The sequence below is a fragment of the Lissotriton helveticus genome, chromosome 11 (assembly GCF_964261635.1).
Source record: "Lissotriton helveticus chromosome 11, aLisHel1.1, whole genome shotgun sequence".
NCBI classification, from domain to species: domain Eukaryota; kingdom Metazoa; phylum Chordata; class Amphibia; order Caudata; family Salamandridae; genus Lissotriton; species Lissotriton helveticus.
In genome coordinates, this window is record NC_136072.1 from 613,686,337 (window position 1) to 613,704,166 (window position 17,830).

General features: G+C 43.3%; 1 protein-coding gene across 1 annotated transcript; it reads right to left on the reverse strand.

Moving 5' to 3' along the window:
• Positions 1 to 5,828: 5,828 nt before the first annotated feature.
• On the reverse strand, positions 5,829 to 10,821 carry LOC144791000 (uncharacterized). The gene is made up of 2 exons (XM_078665629.1): positions 6,869 to 10,821; positions 5,829 to 6,767 (listed from the first exon to the last, which is right to left on the reverse strand). Exon 1 carries the CDS (start codon positions 9,145 to 9,147, stop codon positions 7,453 to 7,455), a length of 1,695 nt encoding a protein of 564 aa, XP_078521755.1. The 5' UTR covers positions 9,148 to 10,821; the 3' UTR covers positions 5,829 to 6,767; positions 6,869 to 7,452.
• Between the last annotated feature and the right edge of the window lie 7,009 nt (positions 10,822 to 17,830).

Genomic DNA, 17,830 nt, shown 5'->3' on the forward strand with positions numbered 1-17,830 from the left:
GCAGTTTCAAACTTCTATTTCGTCGTGGTAAAATAAACCTTTTGCAAGGCCTAAGCTGGCCTTTTTAAAACATTTAAGACACCCCTAAGGTAGCCCTAAACAGCCCACAGTGCAGGGTACATTGTATTCATAAGGTATGATGTGCTTTTTTGTTTTACATTCCTTGGTAGTGAAAACTCCTAATTTAGTTCTTCAGTACAGTAAGGCCTATTTTTCCCCATTGTATAACATTCAGTTACCTTATTACATTAAATAAATGCTAAATATTAATTGGGAGCAGGTAGAAATATCATGGTTTGATTCATATGAATTGTAAATTAAAAACCTCTTTAATGTCCCATCCTAAACATAAACAACCCAGAATGCTGATTTGAAACTCCTATGTGTAGTGCATTGTGCAGCACACATGGAAGTTGCGAATCACCCTTTCTTTAATGATTATTTATGTGCAGGAAAGGACACCTTACTGCACATACACAATCATTCATGACGATTTACGGTTTCTATGTGAGCTGCACAATGCAACACACATAGAAAAAACGAGGTGAAATGAACCATTTCTACTTGTTTTGCCATGTTAAGTCTAGGTTTTCTCTGGTCTAAATGTTGGCACTGCCTCCTATTTATGCCACCCTTGTAAATAGGGGAGGGGGGGGCGCGTCAAAATCAATATGTGTTGTGCCAGAACGCCCACCGCACGCAACATTTGTAGTTTCACAAACATGTTTTTAACTTTGTTTAATCAGATTATCTTTTTCCAATAATATGAACAAGTCTAAAAATAGTTTAAAAACATGATAAAAGTACAAACATTAGTATGCCTATGTTTATGATTCAACAAATGTAATGATGGGCATCCCATAGAGCTTGAGCTAGCCTATAGAGGAGGAATACAGGTCAAGAGGAAGTATGCTTAAGTATTTTTTTGTGTTTTCCCCTTGGCTCCCAACCTATAAAGTACTTTTAGGGGGTACCTCTCCTCATATACCATTCGGGGAGTATGCCAGGGCTTTATGCCGGTCCATTTTTGTTTTTAGATTACGATAATTGCCTGGATAACTATTTATCACAGAAAAGGAAGTGGGGAAACACACAATCCCAACTCTTTCGTATGCGGACAATGCAGTTCATATTATGAGAAACGCAAACGGGGTGAAAAACATGATCTGAAAGTAAACCTTATGAAATCATTCATAATGATTAGTGGGCCTAAATGTACTAGATCCAAATTTCATTCATTTGGAGGGGTTCCTGTTCCGAAGAAGAGACATTTTGAATTATTTAGAAATCTCCTTTGATTCAGCTCTAAATTGGGACCACGTATTAAATTGAAGTAGTTGAAGCAATATTTTTCTTTGCATAGAAGTTGAACACACACCTGTGAGAGAGTTATTATAATTTTACAAGAGAAAATGTATACCAATGAGACTTTAAGAGGTGGAATCTTGGGATATGCCAACTCAGAAATCCTGCAAATGGTAGAAAATACCATCATGCATACGCTATTCTCTGTGTCCCTATGCACTGCCACCACTATCTGAAATGTTGAGGTAATGCTGAGCTATTTGGTGGATACTACGGGAATGGCCCCCCTGATGTTATGCTTAAGATTTGGAGCACACTAGAGGCAGGCTTTTCAAGATCAATCCTTAAGTACTGTATGACACAAGGCAATATGGCTAACAACCCCTATCTTACTTGTGTAAAATAGGCATTTATAATGTTGGGAGTCCTAGAGATTTATCTGAAACCCGAGTCTTTTTATTAAAACTCTAAAGACCAAGTTATAACACTGTGTTTTTATCATCATTGCCAAAAGGTTTGTGATGCTGACCCACAACGTATGCAGAAGGTTGTTGTCTATTCTGCTCTTTTTACCAAAGTGTAGAGCAATAGCTTGTCATAATCTATAATCCCCAATATAGATTATAACTGACGCATCTAAGTTTCAATATTTGCACTTTCTTTTTGTCTTTCCTCAACAGGGTGCATGGTCCTCAAATCTCCTAAAATGCCCCTGTGACAATTTGTCCTTTGAAAGTCATACTTAGTTTATGCTTTTTTGTGCTTTGTATAAAAATCTTAGCGTACTCACTTTTTAGTACGCATCTTTCGATATGACAGCAAAAGGAACTAAAAAATGGGCATGCTCGGTTTACAACGGCTAGGTATACTGAAAGTCTATTTGACTGTGATTCATTTTATACGAGGTCCTTTAATTGTGAGGGAAATATATGGAGTTTCAATAAAAATCATATTCCAATTGCTGTATTTAATGGCTTGGGAAATTTTTGTATTATGTATTAGCCAGTTTTAACTGCTAGCCAACTTGTTATAGAGATGAACAATGGTATGATTTGCTATGGGGTGGCTCCTCCGCTATGGTGAATGATCGTAAACTATTTTATTGCCATTTTATTTTCCATTTTTAGTTTGCGAGTCTGGGGCAGGGCGGGTTTATGCCTCTGCCTCAACAGGGGGGGGGGTGTAGTAGTAGGCACTGAAAGAGCGCATGCAGGTTTTAGTCAGCCATCCACGGCCGGCCAAACCTACATGCGCACTTTGACATCTCCAGGCTGTTCCTGGGGGATATTATCACTGTCCTCACACCACACATAGCCTTTCGTCATAAAACGCAAGTGCTCCCACGTAGTTCGTAGGTCGTAGCACGCCCCGCCCCGTAGAGGGAAGGGAAGACCCCAATGATGAAGCATGACACTATGGGATTCATAGTGTGTGAGGGGTATTTTAAAAGCACATAGTGCCCTCCTTCTGCCAACTGCAGAGAGGGCTCCTCTCACCCATAGGACATTAGGTCTTCACTAAAAATCAAAATACCAATAAAATAAACACTTCCATCACATTGATAGAATCTCATTGTTTATATATATGGATATCATCAGTGCTCAGGCCCCAGGCTCCCAGGCCCCACGGAACATTAAACTGTCCCACTCAGCCCAATTCCAGCGCTTCTCTCATAATGGGAGAAGCGCTGGGATTAAGTAGAGTCTGGGAGCCTGTGCTCCTGAGGATTGTAGTGCCAGTAGGAGCGAGGCACGAAAGGACCAGGGAGCAGAAGAGCACGGCCGGCGAGGGAGCAGAAGAACGCGAGCTGGCAGCAAAAGGTAAATATTTAAACTTTAATCTTATTTTTTCCCCCCATGGTGCCACTGTTCCCTCCTCCCCCCAGAAGTCAGACTGCCATCAGCCGCTCCTGTGTTAGCTCGGGATATGCCCTGCCATTCTCATTTATCTCAAGTCTAATTTATGTGTCACATTTATGTTATAAGTTATCATTTTGTTATTTAATTCCATTACTTTTATGTCGTACCAGATGAATAAAAGAACATTGACTTGACTTGCCCTGACATCTTGAGGAATACTCAGGATGTTCTGCTTTTGTTTATGCCTTACGTTCTGTTCTGCAATGAGATTATTTAAATGGAGAAAAACACAGAGTTGTATTATAAGAGTCAAAACAGTAGTTTCACTGAATGAACACCATATTGGTTTGGAGTCATAAACTAAAAATGTAGCTTTGTCAACTCTTTCAACTGTGCAAGACAAGACATTGGTAGCTGTATCCCCAAAACACAAGCAGGTATTGCCAATTTGAATCAGACCAAAATAGGTGTTTGGTCACTTTAAAATTATGCTTTATTTCAGGACAAAGTCACCGATAAATCTAAGAGGGAAGCTATTTTCTAAATACTTACATATTTAGAAACCTCTTCCAAGAACCTCCTTTTCAATGCTCGAACAGACATTCAGAGGTGTATGAAGCTCTGATTCCTTTTTGGGTGTTGACCCAAATCAAGATGATTAAGTTGGTGAGTAGTTTGAGTTGGTATAAGATGCACCACTTTTTTACTGAATGATGGGTCATTCTAGAAACGTCCCTGGTCAGCAGTGAGCTATATTGTTGCGTTTTTAAAGGTTAGAGTGTTTAGAAATCATTCAGGGGCGAAAGAACGTTCAACAGGTTGCTGGTGCATTCAGAAATTCCGTTCAAGAGAGCTACAGAAACTGTGCCTGGGCACGGCAGCCAGCCTCTCACGTGACTGCCACCAGGGACTTCATTGAGTGGCACTGGCCAGACATCATTAGCGGCCCTGCCTGTGACCTGCTGAGAGCGTCAGTGTGCAAGCCACTGACTTTGAGGCAGTTGAGAAGCAGCAGCTGCCAGTGACGGGTAGAGAGAAGTAAAATTGTATACATTTTTAAAAAGAAAATGCACTAAAGTAGGGCCAATCTGTTTTTAGCTGTTCTACATTCCCTGCGCACCAGTGCTTTAAATGGAAAAAGAAAACCGCCGGTACTCGCCAAATTTATTGGAATGTGTCTTGAGGGTCTCGTAGGGGCGTGTCTGGGGGCGTGGCTTCGAGGCAGGTATTTAACAATGGTGGTATTTTCGTATTCAATGCAAAAGCGCTCTAGTGTCCTTCGGTCAAGTTTCTTCATATGTGCACGTCGTAATTGGTGTTTTATGCAATTTTATACTGTGCGAACTTGGCCAGGGGCATTAAAGTTTTTTAACTCCCTCCACGGGTCGCGGCTGGCTCTGACCGTGTATTCCAGCGCTGCAGCCTTACACTCTAACTCAGTGGTTCCCAAACTTTTTTGACCTGTGGCTCCCTTGACCTAACTGGCAGTTGGCCGTGGCTCCCCACCATTTTTTTACCGGTGGGTGGGGAGTGGGGGGTATGTACTTCCTGTTGTCTTCCTTAAAGTAATTGGGACGCAATTAAGGTATTATAATGGTTGGAATGCTTGAATTATCAATCTCATCTTTCACTTCACTCATCTATCCATCCTTTTGTCCATAAAACCCCCTTTCACTCACTCATCAATCCTTACATCCACCCTTTCACTCATCCATTCATTCACCATTTCACTTATCAATTCATCCATCCACCCATTTACTTGCCCATCATCTACCCTTTCACTCATCCATCCATCCTGTCACACACCCATCCACCCTTTTACCCATCCATCCACCCTTCCACCCATACATCCATCTATTTACCTTTTCTCTCATCCATACTTCCACTCATTCGCTCATCCATCCTTTCTTTCATTATCTACCCCCTTTCAGTCATCAATTCATCCTTTCAGTAATCCATCCAGCCATTCAGACATTCCTTCACTTATTTACTCACCCACCTTTTCACATGAGTTGAGCCTTTGTCTGCAGAGTTGCAAACAGAAGAGGCCTATCAAGAACGAACTACAGCAAGGGGTGAAGGGGCTGGGGGGATGGTGGGGGGTTCACTATACTCCTGCACATAGGCAGACTGAAAACGTAGAAGTCATGAGGCACACATGATGCACAGTGCCAGGATGTGAGGTGACTGTAACATGGTGGTGTTTCCAGGGCTTTAAGTGGTGTAAAAAAACTGGGGGGTCTCTTCAAAGGGGTTGTTGGATGTAATTAAGAGCGTTGTTTGAAACACCTAGGCTAGAAATCTGCGCTTAGCATAGTGTTGTGCCTGACTTGTATTATGTTGTTTCTGTCATTGCATCCAGATATATAATACAGCAAGTATCATTACACCAACAACAAGCCAGGACTATTGGCTTTGTCAATGGTTGCTAGGTCCGTAAAATAAAAAAGCAGCAACCATGGCTTTGTTGAATCTAATATTGAAAATACTTCAGTTCTAAAAAGACGAGACAGAGAAAGAATGATAGCCCGTTCTTTTTATTAACTTGTTTTTCATGCTTCTTTAAATGAAGTGTTCTCTCACGTTGCAGCTTGGGCGTTTTACTTTTTTTCTAACAGAATGCCCTGCTGTATCCTGAGCAAGCAGGAGGCCTCTACATGCTGCTGATACGGCGGGATTTCTGATCTATTGCTATAAATCTAGATCCCAACTCAGATCGACTGAACCGTTGATACCTGTCATAGAGTAAAAGGCAATCCACTACTAGGTCAATCAATAAGGACTTACACCACTCCAAAGAACCACCTACTACGAATAAGTTTTAAAAGTTTATTACAAAGCCAAAGTTAACTGGAGATACAAACATCTCAAAATAAGGTTCAAAATATATACTGGTATCAATACAAACATACATTTTCTAAATGCTCTTAGTCGGCAAAAGAATATTACCAAAACCAATTCAAAGATCATCAGAGTTGCAAGAATAGACACAAGCTGTAGCTTGTGAGTCATTTACAGAAAGGAAAAATTCAGATTAGACTGTCCCTACACTAGACTAAGTGACATCCCTACTTAGCAGAATCTTAACCTAAAAAGTGTCAGCCGTGGTGACTTCCAAAGAAGATCACTCACTTCCCTTAGTCTTCGTTGTAAATCGATGTCTCGCAGTTAACCTATCTGCCTACCCATCCGCTCTCTTAGGTTCCTCAGACCATCTGCCCTAACTCCACCCAGGGGTGCTGTCCCTAATACAAAAATCACATTTACAATAGAAACGCCCTTTAGAGACGCCCCTCACGTGGTGTTGGTTCTGGCATTTTCCATGCTGATACTCCTCTGGGCCCTTCGTTAGCGTTGACCTTGCTTCTCAGGCTCTTCTCCGGCAGGACGGTACCCCCCAGGAAATTCCTGAAGCCTCCTCCAGGCCGGTGCCTGGCTCCCTGAACAAAAGTCTATTCATCACTCTCTTGATTGGAACCTCCTCGCACCTGCAAACAGACACTTGTACAGTGGGCCCCAAATTCCGGCCTCCACCGTATCTTCTAAGTCGTAAACCATCGAGCAGGCTCCGCAATTTATGCTTAACATGACCTTCCTACTTGGCTGCTAATGACAAGGGTAACTCGTCATGGAGTTTCCATTGATTTGAATGGAAATTACATTGGAGAATATCAGGTACCACAGCATCCAAGTGGTTAACTAACACATGCAGAAAGAAAGAAATGACTTTATCTATTCAGGACTATTAGAATTACATGAAACGGGCCTGTGCACTCTGCAAACCTTTAATTTCTTAATCTAAACAATATTCTAACTTATTACACACAATGGTTATATGAAACACTTCTATAAAACATATATTTCAGTTCTATGATCAATAATACTTTGAATTATAACAACATTAAAATCCACATTATATGAGAGTGTAACAGCATCTTTTCATTCTCTGTGAACTGCCATGTGGCCTACACATTTCTACGTTTAGCAGCATTACATTCTCCTCTACAACAGTCACATAACATGGAACTTCAACATCATTCTAACATCTTTACACATTTCTACATTAGCTTTTCACACTGATATATGCATTCTATTTTAATTAAACACTCTTAGGTATTTTCTCTCTATAAATTCGACACTCGTATATAATCTTTACTAAACTAATGCAACGTGCTTGTAAATATGGTGCACTTCTACTTTTTCTTGATTTGCGCTCTCTCAGTTCCCCCCTTTGATGACTTTTAGTAGTCATCACCATCACAACACCAACCCTGAGGTATGAACTGATTCAAACTGAACTCGTTGCAGTATTCCCTCGTTTCATCATCTCTAGAGCCCTCAGACTCCTGTACTGATTATCCTGCATCGCAGCTAATCTCCTCTCCTGCTCTCTCATGGATCTCTGCAACTTATTTGATCTATACCATTGGTACAGCCGCACCAATCCCCACAAGGTGATTATACAAATCACTATTATGATGATAGGTTTCAGTATGTACCAAATGAAACTCTTTCCTAGGTTGGCAAACCAACCTCCAACTTTACTCATTCCATGACCTACTTTTTCCCACACGTTTACCTGTGTCAAATCCTCAATCTCATGATGAATTTCAGTGATGTTCTGTATATACTTTTCTAGAGGTTTTGAATTGTCTGGAATGTAAGTACAACATTCCTGAACCTTCAAAGCCTTACAGACTCCTCCCTCTTTGGCTAACAGAACGTCTAGAGCAAGTCGGTTCTGAAGAACCATTGCCCTTATCGATTGCATCTCTCCCTCCACCAGCATTAATGATCTAGCAGTACTGGCGGACAACCTATCTACAACTGTTGCCAATCTCCTAATCTTGACATCATTCAGTGCTATCCCTAAAAGAGGAAACATAGCACCAAATACGTCTCCAACTACCTCCTCATAGTATACATCCCTTCTTCCTCTAGCTTGAGTTCCTCTCTCTATAATCTCCAAATCCTCAGCATGGTATATTTTGGGGAAGACAATTGCTAAATAACATGATCCATACCAATTATCCGGTAGTTTCACGTATGCATTTCTTCCACAAACAAAATATACATTCGGGATCACCTGCATTTCCTTCAAGAAATCCTTTGTATAATATTCTAATTGGAAAGCATGTTCACAATTTACTTCTCCCACAAACACATTCTCATAATAGGTTTTACCCCTGTATATACACAGTTTCCCCTTCTTCTCTCGATCTAAAGCTATTGGACCATTACTACCCTTTCTTTGGTGTGACCTTTCTTCCTTGGTCCAATCTGTTTTCCATTGGCCTGAAGCCTTTAAGATCTTTTGTCTCCTGTATCGATCATCCACCTGTCCTATAAACCTTTTCTCAATTTCTGACACTTTACAAATCAAATTATTTCTTCGGGCATGTGAAGTATCCAACGTTTTCCAAGGAATGAAAAATTTCTTTAATCTATCTTCACTCTTATAATAATCCCACTTGTTCATGTGCTTGTAGTTTGGAACTTCTGGTAAAACAGCATCAAAATTTGAAAAATAATATTCAAACCCATCACGTTCATAAAATATACTAAGCAACAAACTACATGTGATTCCATAAGTCAATGGAAAATGATGATATCTAATACCTTTGTCTACAGAGGCTGGCAATTGCATGCACACGTAGCAATTCTTTACCTCCATTGCATCAATATATTCATAAAGCAATTTAGCATATGCATTTGATTTGAAATTTCCCTGTGATTCATCCACATGCAACCTACGAGTCTCTGCTGCTAGTAAAGCTTTATCTTTCTCTGTGTTGTCCCCTTTCTGGTCAGCAGTAGTAGGTTTCTGTATCAATACAATTTTTGCTTCCTTTGTTGCTTTCTCTTCATTTCTATGTCCCACTACATATGATATGGTAACTACTAAAACTATGAGAAAAATTACTCCCACTAAAAGTGTGCCTACTATGCATTTTGTCCTGCGGTTCGGGTTGCCAGCCTCCATGTTCTCAAGATAGTGTAGTTCCGATTTTCTTTCACAACACAAAGTCTCTCTTCTTTGCTTATTCAGCCTTTCCGAACCACACCTGGGAGCTGATAATCCCTTCCACAAGATCAGTCTTTAAGTTTATAGCAACAGACAACCCTAGCCCTTCTCCGTCCACTAAATGGAAGTCCCTAAATTTCTTCTTCTTCCACTTGGCGCTAGGTTATCTCTCAATCTGTTTATTTACAAAGTCTTTAGCAATCTGGAATTATACGTGTTCCGGCAGCTCTGATTACGTATTCCAATATTTCAAAACGAAGAATGATCTCATCAGGTGTTGGCCCCATTGTACAAGAAGTCGGAAATTCTAGTCTGTTTAAAACCATGTCTCTTATCCTGCTCAGTAGGGGAGGATTGGGAATAGTGAATGTCAGCAACCCTTCGACCTCCACTCCTGGTATCAACAACACTATTTCCAATGTTATGATTGGGTCAGTACTGATCAGTAGCACTTCTCTCACCCTCCCGGATCTTCGTGCACAGGACATCTGCAGCAAGGTAGGTCCACTCAGGAGTAGCGTATCTTCTGCAGGGCACTCGCTCTCTCCTCGATCTTCTCGGACCTTCCTGTTCCAGTCTTTGTGCACCTTCGTCTAGATCCGAGTCTTCAGATATAGGAGCAAGAGTTCTCTCTGGAGTTGGCTTCAAGATCGGCCTCTTCCTTCTTTCAGGCCAACTAGCTTCTCCACGCCTTGTTCTCCTATTTCTTGTCCTCACACTCGGTTCTTGATCACTCTTGTCTTGATCTGTGTCTGAGCCGTATTCACAGCAACTTTCTCCTTCAGTGGCAACTTCAGTTTCACTGCCGTCCTGTCTTTCTTCTTCTGGATCTGTAGCGCTTCTTAACTTCTTCCGACACCCCCACAGCTTGACTGATCCCCTCTAGTGGTTCGTCGTCCACGGCTGGATTTTCATCTAGGAGAGGAGCTGTTTTTTCTAGGGGTGCTGGAACTCTTCGAGTATGGGAGGCATGTATCCAGTTTGGCAGCCCTCCACACTTTACAGCAGTATTCGTTGTCAGGATTATTTGGTAGGGCCTCTTCCAACGCACGTCTAGGCAGTTCTTCCGGACGTGCTTCTTCACCAAAATCCAATCACCGGGGCACAAATCGTGACATAGGTCTCTGGAAGATGGAACTTCAGCAGCCTGCACCTGAAGACACACAGAATGAATGGCGTCAGACAGTCCCTTGCAGTAATCCAGGATCAGGTCATCTGTAATATTCAACACAGCTGTAGTTGGAACAGACGGAAGTCTCATTGCCCTCCCCATCAACACCTCATGTGGAGAGAGACCTATCCTCTTGTCTGGTGTACTACGCATACTCATGAGTACCAAGGGCAGAGCATCAGGCCAGCTTAAGGACGTCGATGAACATACTTTGGCTATTCTGGACTTCAGAGTCCCATTTATCTGCTCCACGATACCTGAAGCTTCTGGTCGATAGCTACAGTGCAACTTCTGGTCAATGTTCAATGCAGAACAAAGCATCTTTACAACTTCACTGTTGAAATGAGTTCCTCTATCTGATTCCAGGGAGGTCGGCACCCCGAAGCGCGGGATCAACTCTCTAAGCAACAACTTTGCTACTGTGAGTGTGTCGCATCTGCGTGTAGGGTATGCTTCGACCCATCTGGAAAATATGCATACAACCACCAGAACATACCTGAGGCGGTTGACTTTTGGCATCTCAATAAAATCTAATTGCATTCGGTTGAAAGGCCCCCCAGACCTCCCAATGTGACTCATTGTAACTGGTGTTCTTTTCCCTACATTCAATTGCTGACATGTGACACATCGTTTACACACTGCTTCTGCTGCAATCCTAAACTTGGGACAATACCAAGTCTGCCTAAATAACCTCAGCATAGCATCTCTTCCCAAGTGAACTGGACCATGTATCTGTCGTGCCATTGGACTCACTAATTCCTCAGGTAATACTGCCCTTCCATCTGCTGAAACCCACAAATCCATTTCACCTTTCACACAGCCTGCTGTTTCCCATGCCTTTTTCTCAGAATCAGGTGCGTTTTCTTGCATGTATTTTAAATCTTCCCAAGTATCTACTGTTTCCAGCACCATGTTTAACTCCGTCTTTTCCTGAGTCCCACCTACTTCCATCTCCGTGAAAGAATATCCTTGCTCCGCGCAATATCGCGCAACTTCGTCTGCATATCGATTTCCTTGCGACACAAAATCTGTATTTTTGGTGTGGGCTACACATTTAACAATCGCAATTGCTGCTGGACCTTGTAATGCTTCTAACAACTGTCGCACAAATTCCCCATTTCGAATAGGCGAACCAGAAGAGGTCATGTAACCTCTCTGAGACCACAATTGCCCATAATCATGAACTACACCGAAACCATATTGGCTATCGGTATAAATGGTGACTCTAATTTTGCTACCTGCTAAACAGGCACGTGTCAATGCAATGATTTCGGCTACCTGAGCGGAGTGTACTCCTTCCAGGCAAGCGGCTTCCACAACTCCAGTAATGGTGCAAACAGCATAAGCTGCTCTCAACCGACCAGTATCGTCTCTTAAACATGAGCCATCCACAAAGAAAATTTCATCAGGGTCAGTCAACGGCTCATCCACAATATCTGGTCTTGGCTTGGTGCATAGTTCAGTCACATCAAGGCAATCGTGATCTTCACATTCTTTGCCTTCTATATCATTAGGAAGTGGCATCAATGTAGCAGGATTCAAAACAGAGCACCTCTTAAGGGTCACGTTCTCCGCAGCAAGAATAACTTGCTCGTAGCGCGTGAGCCTATTATTGGTTAAGTGCTGTGTCTTGGTCCTGGTCATTAACAGTTCTACAGAATGAAGTACATACACCACTAATTGATGTCCCATGACGATATTTTCACACCTTTCAATGCTGACACCTGTTGCCGCGACGGATTTGAGACATCCGGGCAACGCTGCGGCTACTGGATCTAAAGTAGCCGAAAAGTATGCAACTGGTCTACGGGCATTTCCATGAGTTTGTACTAAGACTGACAAAGCACAACCCTCTCTTTCGCAGCAGTAAAGTGAAAATGGTTTTTCGTAATCAGGCATCCCCAAAGCTGGAGCACGGCACAAGTCCTCGCTCAGCTGTAGGAACGACATCAAACAATCCTTGTCCCATGGTACCGGATCGCTCACCTCCTTGTGCGTCAGTTTTTGTAAGGGTTTTGCTTTCAGTGAAAAGTTAGCTATCCACTGTCGGCAATAACCAACCATTCCTAGGAACATCCTGACTTCTCTCTGTGTCGTAGGCACGTTCATCTTCTTTATCGCCTCTATCCTATCTGGTGACACCTTGTGCTTTCCTTTTTCTATCCGGTGACCCAAGTACTGTACTTCTGTCAGACAGTACTGCAACTTGCTCGGGGACACCTTATGCCCATTTTCAGCTAAATGGTTCAGCAAGGCGATGGTATCTATTTTACAAGCTTCTTCCGTTCCTGACGCAACAAGTAGGTCATCTATGTCCTGGACCAGAACCGAGTTCTGTGGCAGTTCTAGACTTTCAAGATTTTTCTTCAATAGCTGGTTGAAAATTGATGGGCTTTCTGTATACCCCTGTGGGATACGACACCATGTTAGAACACGATTTTCCAGCTTAAAAGCGAAAAACTGGCTCTCCTCATCTAATGGAATTGAAAAGAAAGCCTGACAAAGATCTATCACTGTGAACCACTCAGCTTGGAATGGTATCTGAAACAGTATCACTGATGGATTCGGTACCACTGGACAACATGAAACAACTATGTTATTAATCTTTCGAAGATCTTGTACTATTCTAAATTTCCCGCTAGGTTTCCACAAACCCATAATCGGGGAGTTGCATGGACTACCCACGATTTCCTTCAGTATTCCCTGTTGAATCATGGAGTCGATTACGGGTCTTATTCCTGCAATCGTCTCCGGGGTCAATTTGTATTGAGGCGTTCTTGGATATTCAACATTTGGTTTTGCCATGATCTTCACTGGTTCTACTCCTTTGATCAATCCTATCTCTTCTCCAGTAAAATCCCATACCTCAGATGACACTGTATCTCGTAAATCCCAAGGAAGCTCCTCCACAGTCAGGGTAGGATACAGTTCTACGCATACTCTCGAGTTTGCAACTTTAAAGGTAGCATCATCGTCTGTAGTCTGTACCTCCACTCCCTGAGGTGTGCAGTATATTGTGCAGTTCAGTTTGCACAATAAGTCTCTTCCTAACAGACACACAGGACTTGAATCACACACTACAAACTGGTGTTCATTGGTGTAGTTTCCTATTTTCACTGACACTGGTTCCGTCAAAGGGCTAGTCATTCTCCTATTTGCGACTCCTACCACTTGAATTGTTTCCCCCGACATTGGTAGATCTGGAACCACTGCCGATCTCAAAGTTGACCGAGTAGCTCCGGTATCTACTAAGAATGTTGTAGGACACCCTGCCACTTCAGCCTCAACAAACGGTCCTCTTTGATCCACCTCTAGAACTGCCCCGAGGGTACAGTCCTCCTCCCTACTTACACGTTGTCCCGTCAATGGATCAACGTAGTAACTCTCTTCTTCATCTGTGAAAAAAGGCATTTGTCTATAGATCTTTCCCCCTGTCGAAATCTTTGGTGGCTGTGGGAACTGAGCTCGTGGAGCCGAAGTCCCCCCTTTGGCCACCTTACTCTTTGACACTGTCACCCCTTGAACCGGAACTTCTTGAACTTCCTCCTCCTCTACTTCTAGTTCTCCGTTTTCAGGGTTATAGGGACACTCGCGTTTCCAATGTCCCACCCGGTGACACTGGTGACACTTTGTCGTTTTTTTCAATGTAGCAAAATCTATTCTAGGTCTCAAATTTTCCTCACTGTCCTTATTCTGACTAAATGATTTCCTTCCCATTGTCCCTGTTCCCTGTTGCTGCTGTCCACCCCTTCCAGCTGACTGCATCTGCACCATCATCAGTTTCTCTTTTAGTTTCTTTGCTTTGGAATCTATTTCATCACTGCAATACCTTGCGTATCTCAAAATTTCATCCAACGGTTTGTTTTGCCAACAAATTAAATGTTGCTGAATCATCAAACAAATATCAGGTCTCAACCCCAAAACGAACTTCGATACAAACTGTCCTATCTCTTTGGGATCCATTACATCTAATCCACTGTATTGTTTGAACGTTTTCAGCAATCGCTCATAATACTCATGAACTGTCTCCTTGGGTTCCTGTCTTGTTCGGTCTATTTTTACCCAATCTATATCTTGTGGTGGCACCTTCTCCTTTAGCCATGTCATCACCCTTTCATATTTTAGCATTACACTTTCTGACGGTCCATTAGTAAGAGCATTCCTTTCTGGTTCTGCAGTTGGCCATTCGACACTAACTTTGCATGCTATCCACAAGTCTCCTGGGACCACAATGTCGAATAAGGTGTTCAAATCAATCCACAATACTTTTGAAATCTTGACAAACCTCTCTACCTGCTTGTACCACTCTACGGGATTTTCCCTTAACTTCGGAAATGAGTTGGTAAATGCAGCCAAATCTCCCCTACTCCAGGGCACGTGTACATAACTCCCATTCGCTATTTCTCGCAAATGGAATGCCTCCATCTGCATTAGCCTTCCCTCCGGAGACATCGCATTCACGCTCCGCCTAACAGTTACCCTTTTGGACCATCTCTCTTCCCATTTGTCCAGATCCCTCCATGCTCTTATTCCTGTGATCAGTTCCCTTATGTGTGTTTTTAATCCAGTCGTCCTCCTCTCATCTAAGTCCTGATCTGAATAATGCAACCTATGGTTACCCTGCAATGCCTTTGTTCTTGACAAATCTACCATATACTTTTCTGCCAGTTAAGACAGTTTCTCATGAGTTGCTCTTGCCTTCCGAGTAATATCCTTTGCTATAAACAGCAGCTCATCTTGTTCGTACATGTCAATCCTTTCTAAAGGCAACACACCCTCTAATATATCGTCCAGGTCAGATTTTAAGCAGGTCACATCTAGTCTTTTGGCTTTTATCACAGCCTTCAGTACGCCATCTCTAGAGAGTCCATTTACATCTCTCCCATCACAGCTCTGAGTCCTACGTCTGGGCTCAGGCGTGTTATGGGGAGTCCTCCCATGCTCCCATCTCTCCAGGTCCCATGCAGTTCCATCCTCTCTGGGTATATAGTGAAACACTTTTCTATTTCCCATAGTCCCACAGTTCTCATTCTGCCTGATTTCTCTAGGTGCATGGTAAGACATTCCATTATTCCCCATGCCTTCGCAATTTGCCTGTGGTCTCTGATCACTCGATGCATGGCAAGATCCTTCGTGGTTCCCCATGTTCCCATGATTCCAGTGCTGTACGTTATCATCAGTTGCGTGGAGAGTGCACTTAAACCTGTCCCTGTACTCTTGTGTCCTTTGGTCTCCCTCACTTTGAATGAGACGAGACGTCCCCCCACACTCCGTACTTCTACCTTTTTGCTCTTGCCCATTTCCACCGTCAATATGACGTGTAACTCCTCTACTCTCCTGACTTTTACCGTCCCACTCCTGACTGCTTTCACTAGCCCCGCAGTGAGATAATGTCCCGTTGCCTCGACTTCCCCATTCAGCTTCTGCTCCTGACCTGTTGCTCGGTGCTTCTGTGGACCTATCCCATTCCTTCAAGTCAGCCCTCAACTCTTTATAGGATTTCGGCCGTGGTCCCCTCAGGTCCATCGGTCCTCTCTGACCCCCATTTTCTGTTACGGGATCCACTGCTGAATCCAATGGGGTGCTCCACGTTATCGGTCCTGGCAATTGCCTCCAGGCATTTGTCGTGTTATTCCTTCTTACCATCTCAACTCTTTCTCTGTCTAGCCGTACTTGTTCTTCCTCTCTCCCTTTCTCTGGATGATAAACCGACACTATAGGACCTATGGTAACGGGTACTTGAAGAGCATCTGGCAATCCATAAGACTCAACCCTCTCTGTTGCTGGCATCTTCTGCACCACAACCCTTCCGACTACTCTCTGTACAGGACTATGTTGAGGTGTCTCCTCACCTTTAGTAGGTACCCAATTCGTTATAGGGAGTGGTCTATTCTATGTCACCCCTATCTTCCCTTGGGATCTCTGTACCTTCTACCTCCCTATTGTCCGGAGGCGGTCTATCTATCAGCAACCTATTTATTAGGCCATCCTCCGACTCGCTCTCATCATCCTCTTCTATGGGTCTCTTTTTTCCTGTAACCTCTCTCATTGGGTACAACTTATCCACTTCAATCGTCTGTACCCTCCATTTCTTGGCTTCCGCATCCCATTTGGCATCTTGCACTGCCCTTACTGATCGCCTTACCCTTTCCTGGCGTCTGTTCTGATTCCTGTCGTGGGCCGCCCTAATCCACGCATTAAGGGCCTCAAACTGTGTTGGTCTAGGCAAAGGTCTCAATGAGGACATAACTGCTTTCAGCTGATGCAACACTTCTAGTCTAAACGTTCCGTATTTCGGAAAAGTCAGTTCCTCATTCCCTTCTGTAATCTTACTACAAGTATCAAGCCACAGTATAGTATGCAACCCAACGTTCGTTGCCATATAGTGAGCTGGTGTACCCTCTGGCGGTGCCTCTTCCCCGTAATAAGATTCTCTTCTTTTCCTCTTAAAGATCGCTCTTAAACATTTAAAACACTTCATGTTCAAAATGTACAAAATTTCTATTTTCTCCGCGTTCGTTCACTTCCTGATGACAATCCACCAATCCCAGCGCGGTTTTCACTAACTGGCCTATCACAGCGCGGCTCTCTGCTGACGTCACACCAACCGGCCTATCACAGCCAGGCTTCACACCAACCGGCCTATCACAGCGCGGCTCTCTGCTGACGTCACACGTCCCCTTTGCAGCAGTTCCCCTCCTTTCTCAGCTCGTCTCCCGGTCATGCATGCGTCCCATTCATACTCTGAAAAATTATTACTTCCGACCAAGCGATCACTTTCCTTGACTGTATGCCCACAGTCTAACTGTAATTGTCACCTTAACTGACGAAATGTCTTTCCGTGTACGTCCAGACAATCGCCTTAACTGATAGGTTACTTACACACGGTAACTTTCGACCTGCGTCCGTTACCCACACACTCACTCTTGCGTTCCCCCTATCTCGGTCCTGCAGGCGATCAATGGTACCTCATGACCCCTTTACTCTGGTCGACAACTACTCTGGATGTTCGATACACCCGAACCACTTAAGCTCTTCCCCGAACTTAAGATTTTCCCGGTTTGCCAGGTTGCGCGCGCTCACAACCCTCTCTCAATCACACTACAGGCATTCAACTCCGCATGACATTACAATACAAATACAACACAAAACACCGAAATCTGTCAACGCATGACCCTTGTTATACTCACTCTCGTCCGACCCTGCTGCTTTTCTCTCGCACCGTCAGCACCTTCTTCGGCAGGCGATTCTTCCGCTGTTCATCTCTCGATCTCTAGGGACCTTGGGGTAATCTAACCTAGTCTAGATCACCTTCCTCTAGAAGGTAACCATCCTAATCTGCTACCAACTGATACGGCGGGATTTCTGATCTATTGCTATAAATCTAGATCCCAACTCAGATCGACTGAACCGTTGATACCTGTCATAGAGTAAAAGGCAATCTACTACTAGGTCAATCAATAAGGACTT

Excerpts from the sequence above, each read along its gene's own strand:
- LOC144791000 (XM_078665629.1), bottom strand. The coding sequence starts at position 9,147 with ATGGAGGCTGGCAACCCGAACCGCAGGACAAAATGCATAGTAGGCACA.